This window comes from Stegostoma tigrinum, chromosome 12 (genome assembly GCF_030684315.1).
Source record: "Stegostoma tigrinum isolate sSteTig4 chromosome 12, sSteTig4.hap1, whole genome shotgun sequence".
Taxonomy (NCBI): Eukaryota; Metazoa; Chordata; class Chondrichthyes; order Orectolobiformes; family Stegostomatidae; genus Stegostoma; species Stegostoma tigrinum.
In genome coordinates, this window is record NC_081365.1 from 69,159,256 (window position 1) to 69,179,512 (window position 20,257).

The 20,257-nt window shown below is 43.4% G+C and overlaps 1 protein-coding gene across 4 annotated transcripts in view; it reads left to right on the forward strand.

Annotated features, from left to right (window-relative positions):
- Nucleotides 1-20,257, forward strand: part of LOC125457243 (rho GTPase-activating protein 6) — a 497,221-nt gene that overhangs the window by 160,248 nt on the left and 316,716 nt on the right. The window contains exon 1 of one of the 4 annotated variants that reach the window (XM_048541198.2): nt 17,825-18,196. The exons of the other annotated variants lie outside the window; for them this stretch is intronic. Within the exon in view, the coding sequence (XP_048397155.1) occupies nt 18,131-18,196 (66 nt within the window). The 5' untranslated portion in view covers nt 17,825-18,130. Of the gene's footprint in view, nt 1-17,824; nt 18,197-20,257 lie in introns of those variants that run through there. 4 annotated transcript variants of the gene reach the window in all.

Sequence of the window (20,257 nt, forward strand, 5' to 3'; positions counted from 1 at the left end):
AATGAAAGGACACTTTGTGCACAAGGACAGGCAACCAGTTTGCAGACTGGACTAGGCTGAATGTCAGGGATGCTCACTAGCTCGCTTAGCACTCACTCACCTAGCACCTATCTGCATGCTCACAGCACCCCTACATTGCCTTGCCATGCCATGCTGCTAAAGCAGTGGTTAGCCAAAGGGGTGCGTAGCACACCGTTTGTTATGTCGGTCTCACACCTGCTCCAAGTGCCTGCAGTATAAGCAGCAAATACACTGCATGTGCAGCAAGGAGGCAGGCACGCATTTGACTTAGAGGAAATTAGCCCTCACTAAAGTCCGTTGAGACAACGGCTAGTACAGCACAGTACGGTAGGGGCAGTCTCCCTCTGTGGGTCAAGTGAAGCCATAGTCACAGCAGTGAATCTTGTTAATTTAGTCGTCAAGACTGAAGGTTGCAGACTTTGGACAAGGGTTCAGTACGATAGAAAATGGGGATTTAAAGTTTTGCAAACAGGGTCACAACACACACACATGGCCATTGGTCATGATGAGATCTTTTGTCCCTCCTTGATCAACATCCCTAATACTTGGCTCCTCTTATGTGCGAAGATATAGACAAAGACAGTGAGAGGTATGGTTGTTCTTTGTGATGCACATGTGGTAAAAAAGAGGTGAACCATTTGAAGGGAGTAAGGAGGCAGCGCAGGGCCCTTTCAGACAGTACATTCCAGATCATCCAAACCCTCCCAGTATGGGAGGTTGAGTGGGAAGAGGGGATTGGAGAAAAATGGGTGAGTGAGTGTGTTAGAGGCTACAGTGAAGGTGCTGGGGCTCAAGCCTTAATGGGAGGCGTGTGCAGTGGTGCTGAGAGATTGAGTGTGAGTGGCAGAGAGAAGGGTGGGACACTTAGCATGGCATAGCAGAAAGGTCACTGATCTTTTGAAACTGCTGGCTGATCCTGTACACTATGGGATAGCACTGACCCGGAGGATGATTTCAGACTTGGCTGGGAAGGTATGATGTGTGGAGATGAGGAAAATATGTTTTACGCAGTGAGTCGTGATGATCTGGAATGCACTGCCTGAAAGGGTAGTGGAAGCAGATTCCTTTGAATAGAAATTGAACATAACCTTAAATGGAAACATTGCAGGGCTGTGGGGATACAGGAGAATGGTGAATCATAGGATCCCAATAGTGCAGAAGGATGCCATTTGGCCAATTGATTCTGCACTAACCCACCAAACAGCATATCGCCCAGACCCAGCCCCCATCCTAACCCTACTGCCCCACATTTACCATGTCTAACCCACCTAGCTTGCATGTCCCTGGACATGACAATTTATCATGGCCAATCCACCTAACCTGCACATCTTTGGACTGTGGGAAGAAACTGGAGCAGTCAGCAGAAACCCACATAGACGCAGGGACAACATGCCAACTTCACAGTCGCCCAAGGCTGGAGTTGAATACAGGTCCCTGATGCTGTGAAAGACCAGTTCTAACCACAGCACCACCGAGCTGCCCGTGAAACGACAAAGTGAGCAGAAAGCAGACACAGATACAATGGGCAGAATGGCCTCTTCTGTTCTATAACAGCCAGGAAGACTAGCTCTAAGAAAAAGTATTTTTAATCATCAGTCAAAAAAATCTGGCGGATTTACATAGATGTGGCTATCACTTGAAACAGCTCCACAGGAAAGGCAGCAGTGAAACAACAATACAAAAGTAGCTTTGAAGTAAAACTGGATCACAAAGGTACCATTATTCTACGGCATCCTTGGCAGGTGGTTCTACAGGGCTCAAAAAGTTTTGTGTGATTGTGTGAATGTTCGGAGTTATTTGCTGTTGGAAATTGAATCATGGGCCTATTATAAATTGTTTTAAACACCGACTGGGCCAGATTTACACTGCTGAGGTGAATAAATCAAGTCAGGAATCAGCTTGGTGGACTCACCTCGGCTTAAAGTGTCCAATCATAGATAACGTTTGCTCTAGAGGGAGTGCCTGCATGGCGGTGGGACCTGCTGGCTGCTAAATCTGCTAGGCAGTCACAGGGGTATGTCAGTTCTGAGGTCGATTGGTTATAAAGCCACGCTCAGTTCTCTGGGACTGTTGGTCAGCTGTGATAAAAGAAACTAGACGACTTAGCCAATTACCCTCCAAGTTACAAGGAGTTCTCATGTTGGAAACCCTGTTCTCAGTTACTCGTGTTGTGTTTACATCAAATAGTAATGAAATACTCTAATTGCTATCGACCCATGGGTGGCACTGCAGGATTAAGACTTCCGTGATGAAAGTTAATACCTTTCTATATATGGATTGTATTTCACTTTGTTAAAGGATTAAGTAGTTCTGTTAGGGCAATATTATAAATGGCATTTAACTCGTTAGCTTAATTTTTTTTGTAGTTTGTTAATTTTTTAAAATCAAGAGCCAAGACCCAGATCAGCTATTAAATCCACATGTAGCTATGAGTTGTGCATTTCACAGTCAAGACTTGGTGGTCCCTCAATCACCAACCTGTCCCCTGAAATAATTTCACAAAGTCTGGTATCCCGTCACCAAGTTACACTTTATTTATAAGTGGAGAGTCTTTGACACTGATCCAGCTTCCAAAGAGTCGGATCTCAGATTGAATATAATCTCTGACACTCCTGCATATATCTGTCAGCCAGGGGTCCCTGATTTGACAAGATTAACAGACCCAATCAGGGAACCCACATTCTGTGAGGTTCACTGGCTGACCTCAAGATCATCACTACATCTGTCCCTTTCTGAGTTTGAGGACCTAGGCAAGTTCTATTTTTTTGTAGCTCCTCCTGAGGTATTTTAGCACTGATTAAGCTTCCTCCAACTCTGTCTCTAATAGGAGTGGTGTGTAACGCACAGTAGCTCACCTCTTGCGCCCAGAGCATCCTGGAAAAAATTCATTCTGCTTAAGGCAGCAAAGGTGTCAAGGTGGTGACATTTGCTGTGTCCATCTCAAATTCTGAGGTATTGTCAACGCTTGACGAAGACAGAGACGGTTCCTGGAACAGTCGGAAAGGCTGTTGAGAAGCTAGGCATGTTTTGCTCCTGCACCGTTTGCGAGTTTTCAGCTTTCATATGGTCCCATTAGTTATTTGGGACCATTGCACTGAGCCAAACTTTATATGTCACTGGTCCTGACCTCATATTGACTATGCTGCTTACCCATGCAGCACCATTGCCCTGGTTCCGACACCAAACTTCATCCCCTGTAGTAAACTGTCTCTCTGACTTAGTGGAGTCTTGAGACCAACATTGGCATTCTTGATGTTATTTCACCATATCCCCAGGTCCATAAGATAAGATTTAACCTGATGCAGAATCTTCTCTCCATTAGCAACGCTGCTGGAGCTATCCCTGTAGTTGCATGTGGGCTGGTCCTATAATCAAATAGGAACTGGGACATATTGTTGTTGAGTGAAGGTGTAGGCTGTTTCTTTAAGCCTGCCTTCAAAGTTTGAACTGCTCTGTCTGCCAGCCCATTGGATGGTTAATGGTATGGAGCCGTCCTTATATAATGAATACCATTTGACTTTAGGAGATACTCAAATTCCCTGCTGGTAAACGATGGCCTGTGATCAACACTTCCAGGAGTCCAATAATTGCAAAGGATGCGCATAGTTTTTCTTTTGTCATTTCTGCGTTTGACAAATGAGCTCTATGCATATTTTAGAGATAATGGGAACTGCAGATGCTGGAGATTCCAAGACAATAAAATGTGAGGCTGGATGAACACAGCAGGCCAAGCAGCATCTCAGGAGCACAAAAGCTGACGTTTCGGGCCTAGACCCTTCATCAGAGAGGGGGATGGGGGGAGGGAACTGGAATAAATAGGGAGAGAGGGGGAGGAGGACCGAAGATGGAGAGTAAAGAAGATAGGTGGAGAGAGTGTAGGTGGGGAGGTAGGGAGGGGATAGGTCAGTCCAGGGAAGACGGACAGGTCAAGGAGGTGGGATGAGGTTAGTAGGTAGCTGGGGGTGCGGCTTGGGGTGGGAGGAAGGGATGGGTGAGAGGAAGAACCGGTTAGGGAGGCAGAGACAGGTTGGACTGGTTTTGGGATGCAGTGGGTGGGGGGGAAGAGCTGGGCTGGTTGTGTGGTGCAGTGGGGGGAGGGGATGAACTGGGCTGGTTTAGGGATGCAGTAGGGGAAGGGGAGATTTTGAAACTGGTGAAGTCCACATTGATACCATATGGCTGCAGGGTTCCCAGGCGGAATATGAGTTGCTGTTCCTGCAACCTTTGGGTGGCATCATTGTGGCAGTATCCTCCGACACTTCCTACAACGCATTATCCTCCGACACTTCCGCCATTTACAATCCAACCCCACCACCCAAGACATTTTTCCATCCCCTCCCCTGTCTGCTTTCCGGAGAGACCACTCTCTCCGTGACTCCCTTGTTCGCTCCACACTGCCCTCCAACCCCACCACACCCGGCACCTTCCCCTGCAACCGCAGGAAATGCTACACTTGTCCCCACACCTCCTCCCTCACCCCCATCCCAGGCCCCAAGATGACATTCCACATTAAGCAGAGGTTCACCTGCACATCTGCCAATGTGGTATACTGCATCCACTGTACCCGGTGCGGCTTCCTCTACATTGGGGAAACCAAGCGGAGGCTTGGGGACCGCTTTGCAGAACACCTCCGCTCAGTTCGCAACAAACAACTGCACCTCCCAGTCGCAAACCATTTCCACTCCCCCTCCCATTCTTTTGATGACATGTCCATCATGGGCCTCCTGCACTGCCACAATGATGCCACCCGAAGGTTGCAGGAACAGCAACTCATATTCCGCCTGGGAACCCTGCAGCCATATGGTATCAATGTGGACTTCACCAGTTTCAAAATCTCCCCTTCCCCAACTGCATCCCTAAACCAGCCCAGTTCATCCCCTCCCCCCACTGCACCACACAACCAGCCCAGCTCTTCCCCCCCACCCACTGCATCCCAAAACCAGTCCAACCTGTCTCTGCCTCCCTAACCGGTTCTTCCTCTCACCCATCCCTTCCTCCCACCCCAAGCCGCACCCCCAGCTACCTACTAACCTCATCCCACCTCCTTGACCTGTCCGTCTTCCCTGGGCTGACCTATCCCCTCCCTACCTCCCCACCTACACTCTCTCCACCTATCTTCTTTACTCTCCATCTTCGGTCCGCTTCCCCCTCTCTCCCTATTTATTCCAGTTCCCTCCCCCCATCCCCCTCTCTGATGAAGGGTCTAGGCCCGAAACGTCAGCTTTTGTGCTCCTGAGATGCTGCTTGGCCTGCTGTGTTCATCCAGCCTCACATTTTATTATCTATGCATATTTAGCCACTTTTGAGTTAACATCCACAATGACTAAGAACATCGAATCCATGAAAGGGCTGTATAGTTGTCATGTAACCAAGTTTATCCATCCATTCCCACAAGGGAATGTAGGGGAGCTGCTTGTTGGCACTCTGGACACTACTCCATCAATGCAGCCATGGCTGCACCCAGTCCTGGCCACCAGACATTTCTCGCAACATCTCTATTTTGGAAACCCCTGGATGATCCTGGGTCAGTCTCTGGTGGTGATCTTTGCTGGGAACAATCATCCTTGTTCCCCATTATAATATGCTGCCCTCTCTGGTGATCTGGTTTCTTTGGGTCCAAAACGGTTTCAGTAATGGTTGGTTTCGACATCATCACCAGCTGTTTCAGTTTTGCTAGGATTTAGATCTTTCTGCATCCAAAATCTGATATTGTCAGCTGTGATTGGAAGTGTCTCTGGAACCAAGAGGGACTGTTCCACTGGTGGTACCACTGGTGGCGTATCTGTCAGAAGGAGGCAGCTCAATGCATCCACATTTGCAAATTAGCTTTCTACACAGTGTTAGAACTTGTTATTATATGCACTTAGCATTAGAGCCCATTGTTGGAATTTGGCGTGAATCTATGGGCGGCACTGCATTATCCTCTTTAGGTAGACCTAGCAGGGGTCTGTGGCCCATTACAATTACAAATTTACGTCCATAAACATATTGGGGGATCTTCCTGACTCCAAATATGATCACCAAACCTTCTTTCTCTATTTTGGGTGTATTTACTTTCTGCATTAGCCAAAGTCCTGATTGCATGCATGATCAGGCATTCCTCTCCACTGGGCCACCTATGAGCTAATATTACCTCAATGCCATATGGGGAGGCATCACATTTCAATACCAAATCTTAGTGTGCCAACACGTTAGAGGACGATAGCTGTTTCTTCACTTCCCTGAAAGCTATGGCTTGGCTATATGACCATTTCCAAGACTAACCCTTTTCTAAGAGTTGATGCAAAGGAGCCAGGATGGAGGCCAGGTTATGTCTGAACTTTCTGTCATAGTTCACCAGTCCAAGGAAAGACCTAAGCTCTAGTATAGATGTGGGAGATAGGGCAACTTTGATTGCCCTCACTTTATCTTCCAATGGGTATAACCCAGTCTTGTCAATTCTGTAGGCCAAGTAGGTCACTTGGGGTGCCCGAAATACACATTTTTCCTTCTAAGGCATACAGCTGCCTGAGAGAAATGTCTAAAGACTATGTGCAAGTTCTCTATGTGCTCCTTATTGGTCTTCTCTGTTATTAGCACATCGTCTGGATAAATGATGACCTGGGGTGGACCTTGTAAAATGTTTTCATTGTCCACTGAAAAATTGCACAGTTCATTGGTACAAACTCTTATGGGTATTAACATGCAGCATATTTCTGGGAATCCTCAACTAACTACCGTTGCAACTATGCATGGCTCATTTGAAGGACAGCCCTCCTGCCAGCTGAACCTATAAATCTTCTATGCAAGGGACAGGGTATTTGTCCATCCATGAAAATGCTGTTAGGAGAACTGGGAGATTCCCAAGTGGGATTTTTTGGGACTTAAGTACCAGTAACAGGTGATATGTTGAGTATACAAAAGGTATAAGTCAGCAGTTTTGGAATACTCATCACCTACCTGGATGATTGCAGTTACATCACACTCAAGAGACTAAACACTATCATGTATCAACTAGTTCACATGATTGGCACCCTGTAAACCAAGTGAAGTATTCATCCCCTGCATCATATCATTTTAAGTATACCGAGTGTTGTTCCTTTTCTGCTCTCCTGTACTTCTGATTGAACTAAGGTTAATCGCCTGGACCATTGTTGACTTAGAGTAATACTGGTCCAGTTACAGTTTGTGGTTAAATAAAATTCTGCTGCTGACTTGTTCATTGTCTCATGGATGCAATTTTAAGCTCTAATCTGTTCTGAATCTATCCCATTCACCATTGTGATAGCGCCACACAAGGTTAAGGAAATCAGGTGCACAGCTATGGTGTATTTACTCACTGTTTATTTACTAAGCAGAAATGCAATAACTACATCTGGAATCCCAATTAGTCTTGTGTAGTTAGTGTATTGAACAATGGATATCTAAGCAGCACATGAATTTGTAGCACTCAGGTTTACCCAAACTCCAGCATTTCTTGTGGAATATATGCTTCTAATATTCCCTAGCTGTCAACACAAAATAAATATCTTCATACAATATTGGAACAGCTTGAACACTGTTCTATGTAAGGAAGTTATTTGCAGTTTATCACAGTTGTTTGCAGGTTTTAAGGATACTGTAAATCAGTGGAGGCTGTCCTGTGCAAGCAAGAGCTTTCTGAATAGCCATGATGACCTTAATACATAGTTTAGTCTTGTAGTTATAAATGGTGTACTGCCTGTCTGCCACTGATTGTATAGCCATTTTACACAAGCATTATACAAATTATGAGTCATTACTACTCTTAACTGCCTTGATATTGTCATTTCATCTAAAATATCAGGACAGAATTATCCCTGTTAGTCTGTATCTGTAATTAAGGAGTCTGATTATTGGTTCAAGTTCTAACAATTGGATGTTGAAGGAAATGTGGAACAGTGAGTAGTGTTTGCAAACCAAGATTATGGAATTGTCATCTCTAAGGCAACAGCAACTGTTATTTTTGAACCTTTGAATACTTTTGTATTCAAGTCCCCTTGCAATGAACAATAACATTCTATTAGCTTTCCTAATTGCTTGCTGCACCTGCATTCCAATTTTCTTTGTTTCATCCACTAGATTCATCAGCTTCACAGAGCTCTGAATTCTCTCAATATTCAGACAACATGTTTCTTTTTTATTCTTCTCACCAAAATCAAATATTTCACATTTCTGACATTATACTCCAAATGTAGAACTTTGCCGTGTCAATCAGCAAATTCAGCAACCATAACTTCACTTTCCTTCATACAAGTCACACATACATGCTCGGATAGGTTGCATTAACTTTGTTGTAATACTTTGAATTTGGGTGACTGATGGGTGATCTAACTGAGACTTTTGGAATACAAAAAGATGTAATAGAATAAATATTAGAAAAGCTATTCCCTCCAGTGAAAGAAATTCAGACCAAAGGGGTGTAATCTTAAAATTGGAATTAAGCAAATTGGGATACACTTTTTTCACACAAAAGGGAGTGGACGAATAAATTATTTTCCCTGAAAAGGCATTGTGGGTAGACAAATTCAAATTTTCTGAACTGAGATTGATGGATTCATTGGGGATGGAACATTAAAGTAAGGTGGGTTAAATGATTTGAAATGCAGATTGTCCATGTTCTAATTGAGTGACAGAACAGGATTGAGGAGCAGAATGCCTTACACCTGCCTCATGTGTTCGAGCAGTGCAGCAGCAGATTTCAATGTTAGTTGTGTAATTGTGTTGCACTGTGATAGACGTTTACATGATGACTGATGATTAATGTTTACAGGCTTCTTATGAGTATTTTCTAATTTCAGGAAGTTTCCACTCAGGAATAGTTAATAAAGGAGCCTGTTGTGAAACATGAATTTGTACTGCAGCATGTTTTGTATTAAGGGTTACGCACAATGTAACATTGCAGGAAGCTTGATTTATGATGCAAGTGACAACGTACAGACTTTCCACTTCAGTGATACTGGCTCATACTAGGAGTAGATTTCAGGGAGTTCCACGCTTCTGTCCTGTGATTCTGTATCCGGTCTAAGTGGCAAATCTATGCGGCAGGATGTTTGCAATTTCAAGATAACCAATTAACCCCTTGCAAGTGCAATAGCAGAGGAAGATTAATTGGGAAAGTTAAGGACTTAAGAGGGAGAATAGCTGGGAGAATGAAATCCAGAAACAAAGTAGCAAAGGGTGAGATGATGGGTGAGCAAGAACTTTGGTAAGTGGAGTTGGCAGAGTGGGCTTTTAGATTAAAAAAAAGTTAAATCATACAAGGACACCCTTGAACAAAAAAAAAGCCAAGGTACGAGTAGAAGAAAACAAAATCCCAAATTAATGCAGAGAATTGAATTATATTGGTTCCTCCAAAGATAATGCCACTTGTACTGGTAATATATACAATGCATAAAGCCGCCAGAAGGGGATGGATAATCGTTAAATTTTTTTTAAGGCAGAGATAGATAGATTCATGATAATCAAGAGGATGAAAAGGGTATGAAGAAATGTAGAGTTGAGGATAAAATCAGATCTTATTGAATGGTGGATCAAGCTCAAAAGGCCAAGTGGTTACTCTTTTCCCTTGTTCATAACAGCCAACATGTGCTACATAGACTTCCATAAGCTTCAATACAAAAGTTTCTTTACACCTATTATCCAAACAATTGCATTCTCACAGGTGCCAACTGAAATCTATCAAAAGCAAAAGCCACAACTAAATGTTTGTAATCTCTCTGGCTAGCTACCACCAATTGTGGTGCCCCCACTGTTGTCCTTTTTAAAATTAGTTAATGCAACTTGATTGAACTATGGAAGTAAGAGCTATCTATGTTATGAAGGTGTGATTTTATTCACTGACCATATTTGATTAATGTGACTGGTATTTAGAATGTAGGCATTGCTAATCAGGATGACATTTATTGTCCCTCCATGGTTGTCCTGAAAAAGTGGTAATGGACCTTCTTCAGTTGTTGCAAGATTTATTTCAAAAGATAAAACATTAAATGATTTGATCAACTTACATTGAATTTGTTGAAATAATTCACTTTGCTGTAATACTATACACAGCACCCAACACAATTTAGTCCAGGAAAATATGTTGGTTTCCTCTTATAGAAAAGGTTAAGGGTCAATTAAGTTCTGCCAATTCATGTGCAGTTCATAATGGATAGTCCAAGACACAAAACAGCTGTAGCAGAACTCCTAACTTCAGCAAAATCTGCTCCAACTGTTCTGTGTATTTTAGAAATGCATATTTAACTTATGACAAGGGAATAAATAAACCTATATATGGCTAATAAAGAAACACAAGTACAGTTTAATTTATGGCATGTTAAGACCAGAATTATATTTACTGATGCAGCAAATTGTTCCATTTATTGAGTAAACAGGGAGGGAAACCGTTATTACAAGATTTAGTGACCATTAAGGCTGATCCAACATCTGCCCTACTCAAGGGATGGGAAATGTTTTTGGAGACCAGCTTATGTAGCTCTGAGTCACTTTTAAGGAAAATTTCAGCCCCTTTTAAAGTGAATGTGAAAGAATGAAGAGGAAAACCGCCATATACCAGGGAATAGAAACAGTAATCTCCCATATTGATGGCACTGATTCAAGCCAATTAAATTATCACTAAAACTGTTTGCCGTTGTTGAACAATTTTACTTTCTGCAGTATTACTTTTTGAGAGGATATAGCAGAATGAGCATTGTGCCAACAACCCTATCTCTGCCATTATTGTTGGAAAATATATTTTCAGTCTGGGGATGAGAGCAATGTTGGCAATATTGTATTTATTCCTAACCCTAGGTGTCCTGCATTGCAAAAGTCCTTAATTGTTGAAGTGATACTCCCAAAATGGGGCTAAGTGGGGAATTTCAGCATGCAGTGACAATGGGGCATGATTTGGAAAATGGGCTTGGCACTGATAGTGTTCCCAAAACATTGATGTTTTTATTCTATTCAGTTGCTCAGATGCTGAGGGGGGAGGAGGTGCTGTTCAGACCACCTTGATGAGTTCCTGCATTACACTCTGCAGCTGATATATATTGTACCAACAAATGTTCCAGTAGTACTAGAATGGGTACTGAGTTCAGTGGTGGTGGCTCCGATCAAACACACCCTGGATGGTGTAGACCTTCTTGAGTCCTGTTGCAGCTGCACCCATCCAAGTAACGACACTGCTGATTTGAACCTCTTACGTGGTATACAGAGTGTGAAGGGTGAGAAAGAGATCCATTTTTTGCAGATCATTTAGCTTCTGTGCACTCCCCCACCTTTGCAGCTAGTTTTGAATAGAATCAAAGAAACCTACAGCACAGAATATGGCCGGTCAAACAGTCCTGCCTCTGCTGAGTCAGACAGCGGTCTTGTCTACTTCATCAACAACTTTTCCTCTGTCATAAGTTCAAAAGTGGGAACAGTCTCCAATGATGGTGCAATGTTTCACATTCACTTTAAAAGGGGCTGAAATTTTCCTTAAAAGTGACTCAGAGCTACATAGGCTGGTCTCCAAAAACATTTCCCATCCCTTGAGTAGGGCAGATGTTGACTCCAAATGCATCAACAGCTAGATGATATCCAGGCCTAGGTTGAAAAGTGACATGAAATTGATATCACACAAATGCTAGGCAGTGACAATCTAATCATTGGCCCTCAACAGTACCAGACGCATACTGTCAATATCCTGTGGTTAGCACTGATCAGAAACTGGACTAGCCATATAAATATGCTGGCTACCAGAGCAGGACAGTTGCACTTGGAGTCTGGAGTGTTATGAATACTGTCCTCTGGCTTGGATGAATGCAGCTCCGAATACACTTAAAATGCCTGACACCATTCAGGAACAAGTAACCTGTTTGGTTGGCTCCACTCCAAAAACATACACTTTTTTTACAGTATCCTCACTTCTTTTGCAAATCATTTCAAATCTGTGTCGTCTTGTTCTAGTTCCTTTCACAAACAGGAACAGTTTCTCTCTATCTAGTCTATCCAGCCTACTCATGATTTTGAAAATCTCCACCAAATCTTCTTTCAGTCTTTATATTCAGCTCATGCTTTATTCAGCTTTCTTCATTTAAATTTATCTTTGTAACCCTCTACGCCTTTCTCTGTCATATGCTGAACTAGCTTTCAAAGCCTCATTAATGAAAATGAAGAATGAAGACTGACATTGGACTCTAATTGTGTCCCCCCGAGATACATCTTACATACTTCACATGTTAGCCACATTATTCACTTCATCCACTCCCTGTAGTAGTGAGTTTCATATTCTAAATTTGAGTAAAGATATTTTTTCTGAATTTATTATATAATTTTGTTGGTGACGATCGTATACTGATGGCCTCATGTTATACTGTTTCCCACATGATTTGTCAGACATTCTCCAAATTTCCACATAATTTTGAATAACTCTGTTACCTCAACCCTCCAACCATCTTTTTCAATTTTACGAGTCTTTCCCGGTATGTTCTAGATTCCTGCTGCATTCTAGATTCTCTAATCAGAGAATTTCTAGTAAATCTTCTCTGCACCTTTTCCTGTGCTTCTATATCCTTTTCTAAACAATTCTTACATATATGTGCCACCATTAAGGGAAATTAAAATACAAGTACACCTTTCTGGTCAAAGAAATAGATATACACTGTTACAATTTTTTCTAATTGCCATTCTACCAGTGTAACTAATCAGCCTTGTAAGAAGCCTGAATAAGTTACTGTTCTGGAAATTGAAATAAATTGTTCAAAAACTATTTGTGCATCACCTCGCAACTTGATGCAGTGAGTTGTTTCAAGCCTATGTTGTTTATGTCTTAAACACCTAATGTACAAGATTTTTCAAAATTTTCACAAATACACAATACAGCATTTAATGTTAAAGTGACATTATTTGAAGAATGTTTTTTCAAATTGTTTCAATGGAAAAAAAAATCAATTGGTGATGAAAAATGAAAATGCTGAACAAGGACTGTTTAACTTAATTATAAAGCCGTGGAGTCATTCTCTGCAGGTTTTCACTGGCCTCTAAAACAGTGAGATTCTCCATGATTTTCTTGAATGGTGGAACGTGCTTATTGGGCTAAATGGCCTACTCTTGCTCCTGGTTCATAGCTTTTTCTTCCTAGAATCCCTACAGTGTGGAAACAGATCCTTTGGCCCAACAAGTCCACACTGACCCTCAGAGCATCCCACCCAGACCTATCCCCTGATGACCCACCTAATCTACACAACCCTGAACACTATGGGCAATTTAGCATGGCCAATCAACCTAACCTGCACATCTTTGGATTGTGGGAGGAAACTGGAGCACTCAGAGGAAACCCATGCAGATGTGGGGAGAATGTGCAAACTCCATACAGACAGTCGCCCAAGGGTGGAAGCGAACCCAGGTTCTGGGCACTGTGAGGCACCAGTGCTAACCACTTGTATGCTGCATTGTATGTTCAGAATTAGTTAGGGAGAAATACAGACCTGCATCAATGTCATCTCAACCTGCTTATAAAGAGGAGTAACGATCCCACATCATTCTTTCTCTCATCCAGGTCCTTTAAGGGATAAAAGAGATTCAAAAGGTTTTTAAAGAGAAATAATTTCCTTTGATTAGAAATTCAAGCATGCACAATCTTAAAATTAGAGCACTCCATTTAGCAGTCAACTCAGAAAAAAATGGAATTTTAATCTGGATACTTATGCCCCAGAAAGCTGTGGATACTGGAATAATTGTCATTTTCAAGAATGACATGAATAGACATTTTGTTCGGAAAGGTTATCAAGGTATTCAGGTAACATGAGTAAATAATGTTGAGGTACACATTGGCTACGACGTCATTGAACTATGTAAAAGAATTGATGGGTTCGACGACCACTTGCTCCCAGGTTCCATCCCCAGCAGAAACATAACCTACTTTCATTCTTTCTCCAATGATAAACAGCAAAATGAGGAATTCAGTGGTACAGTAGCTTAAACTATTATTTAATTCTCCTATGGAACCTATGGCCAACTTTCAGAATACATTTTTAAAAAAAATTTATTTACAATTTAGTCGAGAAATTTTAAAAACTAAATTTGGGATGAATTTCTCCAGTGAATCACAAGCACAATAAAAAGGGACAAGAGGACTAAAAATAATGAGACAGTTTGCATTTGTCTAGCACCTTTCACAGCATCAGCATGTCCTAAAATGTTTTACGACTGAAGTGCTCTAATTTAGAAATATAAAGGAAGAATCATAGAATCCCTAGAGTGTGGAAACTGGTCATTTGACCCATTGAGTCAACACTGATCCTCTGAAGTGTATCCCACCTAGACCCATCCCTCTATCCTATGTCTGTAACCCTGCATTATCCATGGCTAATCCACTGAGCCTGCACATCTCTGGACATGATAGACAATTTATCACAGCCAATCCACCTGACCTGCACATCTTTGGACAGTGGGAGGAAATCATAGCACCCAGAGGAAACCCATGCAGATACAGGGAGAACATGCAAACTCCACACAGACAGTTACCCGAGGATGGAATCAAACCTAGGTCCCTGGTGCTGTGAGGCAACAATGCTAAGCACTGAGCCACCGTACCAACCCATTTTCTTTTAAAGAAAGATAAGATAAAATATGAGCAGGGGTTAAAATCCTGAAATGTGTTGTGGAGCCTGGAACCTGACATGGTTCTACCAATTTCTGGATTTTGCAGGTCAGTGTACAGTTTTCAGGCAGCTGTTGAAAAAGACACTATTGCAAACAGCTTTGAAAATAACCTTGAAATCTGACTTTAACAGCGAATACAAGGGTATTCCAAACTCTCTCCAATATTGTTGGGTCAGTGAGGTGAAATGCCTGCAGGGAGTGATTATTTAGTGAAATTGAGCTGCCGAGAAGTATTTAAGGAGTGCAGTACATAGCTTCTGGCCATACACAGTGAAAGGCATGTGTTTGTAAAATTAGTTCTGAAGCCTGAAGGCACACACTTCTGTATGCTACATCAGTAGAATAACTGCAATCAGCTGTGCCCTTCACAATCTCGCAAAGCAGGGAACATGAAACTGCAACAACAGGAAGATACTAGGACACTCAGCATCTTCCAAGGAGAAGAAAAAGCAAGGAGTGGCTATTTTGCCTGTGGCCACACACCTGGATGCCAGCTTCATCCAGGTACATTTCACATCATGTATACATGAAGCTATCCAGGAAATCATCCCTACCATTTGTCTGCTTCTCCTGGACCTTTCTACCTCCAATCTTCTCCACCTGACCCTGGACATAATTCATTCAAACAGTCAATGTTCTCACTCTTTTCTCCTTATAAAGGCCGATTCCACTATTTCAACTAAAATGTTTGATTTACTTAAAAATAAACATCACCACAGCATCTTTAAACTTGCTATACACACCCTTATGAGTCCTGCAGTGTAATTACCAAATCTTTCTCATCCACTTCCTCTTATTTTAGATGGTGCAATCCTGTGGTTTCAGCTGAGCTGGAAGCAGGCTTTTCCTTTCCCTTCTCTGATAGGTGTTTGCCTTGGAAGATATTCCCTGCATTTGCCTGTGAAGACTCTGCCACAGAAAGGCCCAGCTACACCTACGTATGGGATGAGGACTTGCTGGGTTGAGGGAGAAGAGTCTGTCCGGGTAGAACCTGTCAGCCAATTTGGCAAAACCTTGGCTGCATTTTAATGAGATAATGGGAACTGCAGATGCTGGAGAATTCCAAGATAACAAACTGTGAGGCTGGATGAACACAGCAGGCCAAGCAGCATCTCAGGAGCACAAAAGCTGACGTTTCGGGCCTAGACCCTTCATCAGAGAGGGGCATGGGGAGAGGGAACTGGAATAAATAGGGAGAGAGGGGGAGGCGGACCGAAGATGGAGAGCAAAGAAGATAGGTGGAGAGAGTGTAGGTGGGGAGGTAGGGAGGGGACAGGTCAGTCCAGGGAAGACGGACAGGTCAAGGAGGTGGGATGAGGTTAGTAGGTAGCTGGGGGTGCGGCTTGGGGTGGGAGGAAGGGATGGGTGAGAGGAAGAACCGGTTAGGGAGGCAGAGACAGGTTGGACTGGTTTGTGTAGCCACCAGGCTGCATCTTTATGGACCCTGTGTTGAGCGGCAGTCACAGTATCAGGGCTAGTAAACACTCAGCGACAGAGAGGAGGTGATATGATAGTGATATTGTTGCTGGACTAGTCATACAGAGACTTGGGTCATGCTCGGGTGGGTTTGAATCTCAGCATTACAGATGGTGGTTAGGTAAATTTTAAGGGATCCTCTTGCATAGTGGTAGCATCTCTACGTCTGAGTCAGAAGGTCAGGGTTCAAGTCCCACCACAGTGCTGGAGTCGATTCATAACCTGTGGGAACAAGTTGGCTGAAATGACTAATAATCTTGGACAAAAGGTGGTCTTTAGTGCCACCACTGTCCACATCCTCTTCCCTCATTCCAGTTTATCTGCAGTCAACATGACTCTTGCCAGGCACCTGTTCACACTTACGGGTTGTTGTCACCACCCCACCCACCCTTTCTGGCATTTCACTGGAAGACCTGGAAGCACGGTGCTCTAGCATGGCCTGAATTCTTGAGTGTTTCCAAGAGTTAAATAGCCACAATGAAGGCCATTTCAATGACTGGTGGATTTCCAGTCCCTTACCATCTTCCACGCTGGGTGTGGGCCATCCAACGTTAGCTTCGCAATGCTACAGCTTGTTCACACATAAAGTCTCACATGCAGCAGTTAAATAAATGACCTCCGTGATTCATTTAGCCATTGAACACCGGGGTGAACTCTTGCATTTCCTCATGATATTTTATGCCCATGTGGTAGGTGGTGGCCAAATGTCTTCTAAAGCTCCACCTGAAAAACACAGCATCCTTTGATGCTCCAGTATACTTAAATGCTTCTATTCTCCGCAGTAGTGTTTGGGCCCACAACATTTTGCCTCAGAGACAATGAGAACAATTGATTTATCCAAGGCTGATACTATGACTAACACCAACGAATTGGTGTGCATTATTGTGTATCAATGAGTGAATTCTAAGTAGCATTAGGAATAGGACCAGCAGAAGGTCATTGAGCCCCCTCTGCCATTCAACAAAACCAGGGTTGATCTTTCTGTGGACTCAGCTCCAATTACCTGCCCGCTCAAAGTAACCCTTAATTCCTTGCCTGTTCAAAAATCCATCCATTCAATGAGGTAGCTTCAACTGCTTCACTGGGCAGGGAATTTCCACAGGTTCACAACCCTTTGGGTGAAGATGTTTCTCCTCAACTCAGTCCTAAATCTGCTCCCCCTTATTTTGATGCTATGCCTTGGGCGGCGATGAGTATTGGATTGAGAAGAAAGCCAAAATTATGTCAGTAGAGATAATGTAATCAGTTTCCACCTTAAAGATGATCCGATGCAATTTGCTGCTTCGTTTGTTACAAGTTAGAAGGGAAAAGTTCACGACTTTAAGGATTTTGAGACGACTGTGCTCACTTGAACTTCTCAGGGACTGGCTTGAGCATATTAGCAGGCATAAATGAAGAGCCGCCAACAATTTCTGCACAGTTTGGCTAATTTTGGTTATTCTTACGAGCGCCGAAATTGGTTCACTTCAGCGAGCTACAGTAATCGCAGAGTCCAGGCACACGTGTGGACAGGGACAGTAGACAATTGAATCTGAGGTTAGTGCGGTGTTCTGACTGGGAACAGCTGCCCTTCTCCCATTTGAGTCTGGTTATGTCATCACAGTCGCTAAGAAGGGGTCAAGGCGTTCCTTTTATCAGATTCCGAGTATGATGTTTCAGTGACTTAAGCCTTGTCGTCAGTTGAAAAACCCCCGCGAAGAGCCACCTGCAGTGCAAAGGGTTTAAAATCATGAATTATCTTCCTACAGTCCGGTCCGGAGCCAGTGCTGAGCATATGCTGTTTGTAGCCTGACCTGAAACATAGTGAAGTGGGCTCGCTGCGAAAGATGTTGATAGACATTACTTAACAAGTGGAAAGCGTAAGGCGCAGCAGCATTTGCTAAATGTGACATGAACCTGGAGTCTGTACAGCTGGAGTGAGGGAGAAAGAGTGTATCATTTGTTTCACGGAAATTCATTCGAGTTCCATCACTTTAGCTTTACAACTGAGTGCAACAACCGATGTATGTGGATTGTAAATGCACCAAGTATGGCAGACTCTGTGTTTTTTGAGAAGCAGGTTACCTGCGGGGTAAGTCATTGCTTTTTGTGAAATTTCGTGAGTACTTATAATCTGTCCCTCTGCACCCGTTGCACAGCTGGCCTGTTATTTGTGTGTTATTCTGTGTTGTGTTATGTCATTTACCACTGCCATTAAAAGTTTGTTATTGCAAGACTACTTACAAGTTGCTCCCGCGCATGGTGTTCATTTCAGAGCGAGCAGGGTGTTGGATATATGAATGATTGATCGACCAACTTCGTGTTGAAAGGGAGCAATCCGAGTAATTTAACGTCGTATGTTTTCCATTTCCTCTGTGAGAGTGACGAACACTGCAGACTTCTGACATCAGAAAGTTCTGCAACTATTCACATTTCCTGCAACTTTAAAAAAAACCCAGATACTGACAAGCCAGGCTTAGGTTTTGGGAACCAGGACAGCCTGCTGCCCTGATGTATGATAGAACTCCCTTATTTGTGAGGGTCCTGGGTTGAGTTTAACAAATCCTTTCTGTACACTCATAGTCCTAAAATGTACCAAGGTGTACCGTAAAAAGTAGGTCAAAGCAAAGTTACCTTGAGGATATTCTGTTATCTTAAGTATCCACTCATTTCATCTTCATTACCGTGTCTGCTATCTGTTTAATGGGACTGCAAGTCAAAAAAAGCTTCAACCAAACCTAGGATTTTCATCACCTAAGACAGGGCCAGTAGACGCACGGGAAGACCATCACCTCCTGATTTCCTGCTGAGTCATGCGGCATCTACACTTGACATATGTTGGTATTCTTTCTGTGTTTTGGGTCAAAATCCTGGAACGCTGCACCTCACAGCCCTGTGCATGTGTGCACAACAAAGATTCAAAATGAATGCCCACCATCACCTCCTCTATAGCAGCTGGGGATGGTTTGTAAATGATGTTAACTTTCTAGTGATGCTCACATTCTGAAAATGATTGATTGATTGAAAACAATCAGAAATCATCAGATAATCATTGCATTGGAATAAAACATCGTACCCAGACTAGGAGATAGCAAGAACTGCAGATGCTGGAGTTAGATATCATACAGTGTGGAGCTGGAGGAACACAGCATCAGAGGAGCAGGAAACTCGATTCTTCAGGTCAGGGCCCTTCTTCAGAAATTGGGGAGGGGTAAGAAAGCTGGGAAATAAATTGAAACAAGTGGTGAAGCTGGGCAAAGGTAGGTGGGATGGTGATAGGTGGATGCAGGTCGGAAGTGGTTTGGATTGGCCAGTGAGAAGGGTAGGGTGGATGGGTGGGACGGCTAGGTGGAAGAGAAGATGGATGGGTTAATGTCGGGTCAAGGTGGTGGGGATGTGAGGAAGGTTTGGATGTGGGATGAGGCCGGGGGTAGGGAGGTTTTAAAACTGGTGAAATCTAAATTCAGGCCATTGGGCTGTAGGCTCCTGAAGCGGAATATGAGGTGCTGCTCCTCCAGTTTGCGGGTGGTGCCACTTGTGATACTGGAGGAGGCCCAGGATGACATGTCACCTGGGGGGGTTAAAATGTTCGCGACTGGAAGGTGTTATTGTTTGTCACATACAGAGTTCAGATGCTCTACAAAATGGTCTCCGAGTCTAAGCTTGGCCTCACTGATGTAGAGGAGGCCTTATGGGGAGCAGCGGATACAGGAGACCAAGTTGGAAGATGTGCAGGTGAACTGCTGTCAGATACGAAAACTTTGCTTTGGGCCTTTAATGGAGGTGAGGGGTGAGTTGTAGCAGGAGGTGTAGCTCTTCCTGCAGCTGCAGAGAAAGGTGCCAGGAGTGGTGACATTAGTGGGGTGTGTGGAGTGGACTAGGTTGTCCCGGAGAGAGCAATTCCTATGAAATGCAGAAAGGGGTGGGGAGGGAAATATTTCTTTGGTTGTGGGGTCAGATTGTAAGTGGTGGAAGTGATACCAAGTGGAGGCTTGGAGGACTGTTTCGTGGATCATCCATGCTCTGTACACAACAAACGACAACACCTTCTGTTCACTGGCCATTTTAACTCACTCTCCCTCCCACTCCCTTGGTGACATGTCCAACCTGGACCTCCTCTAGTGCCACAATGATGCCACATGCAAACTGGAGG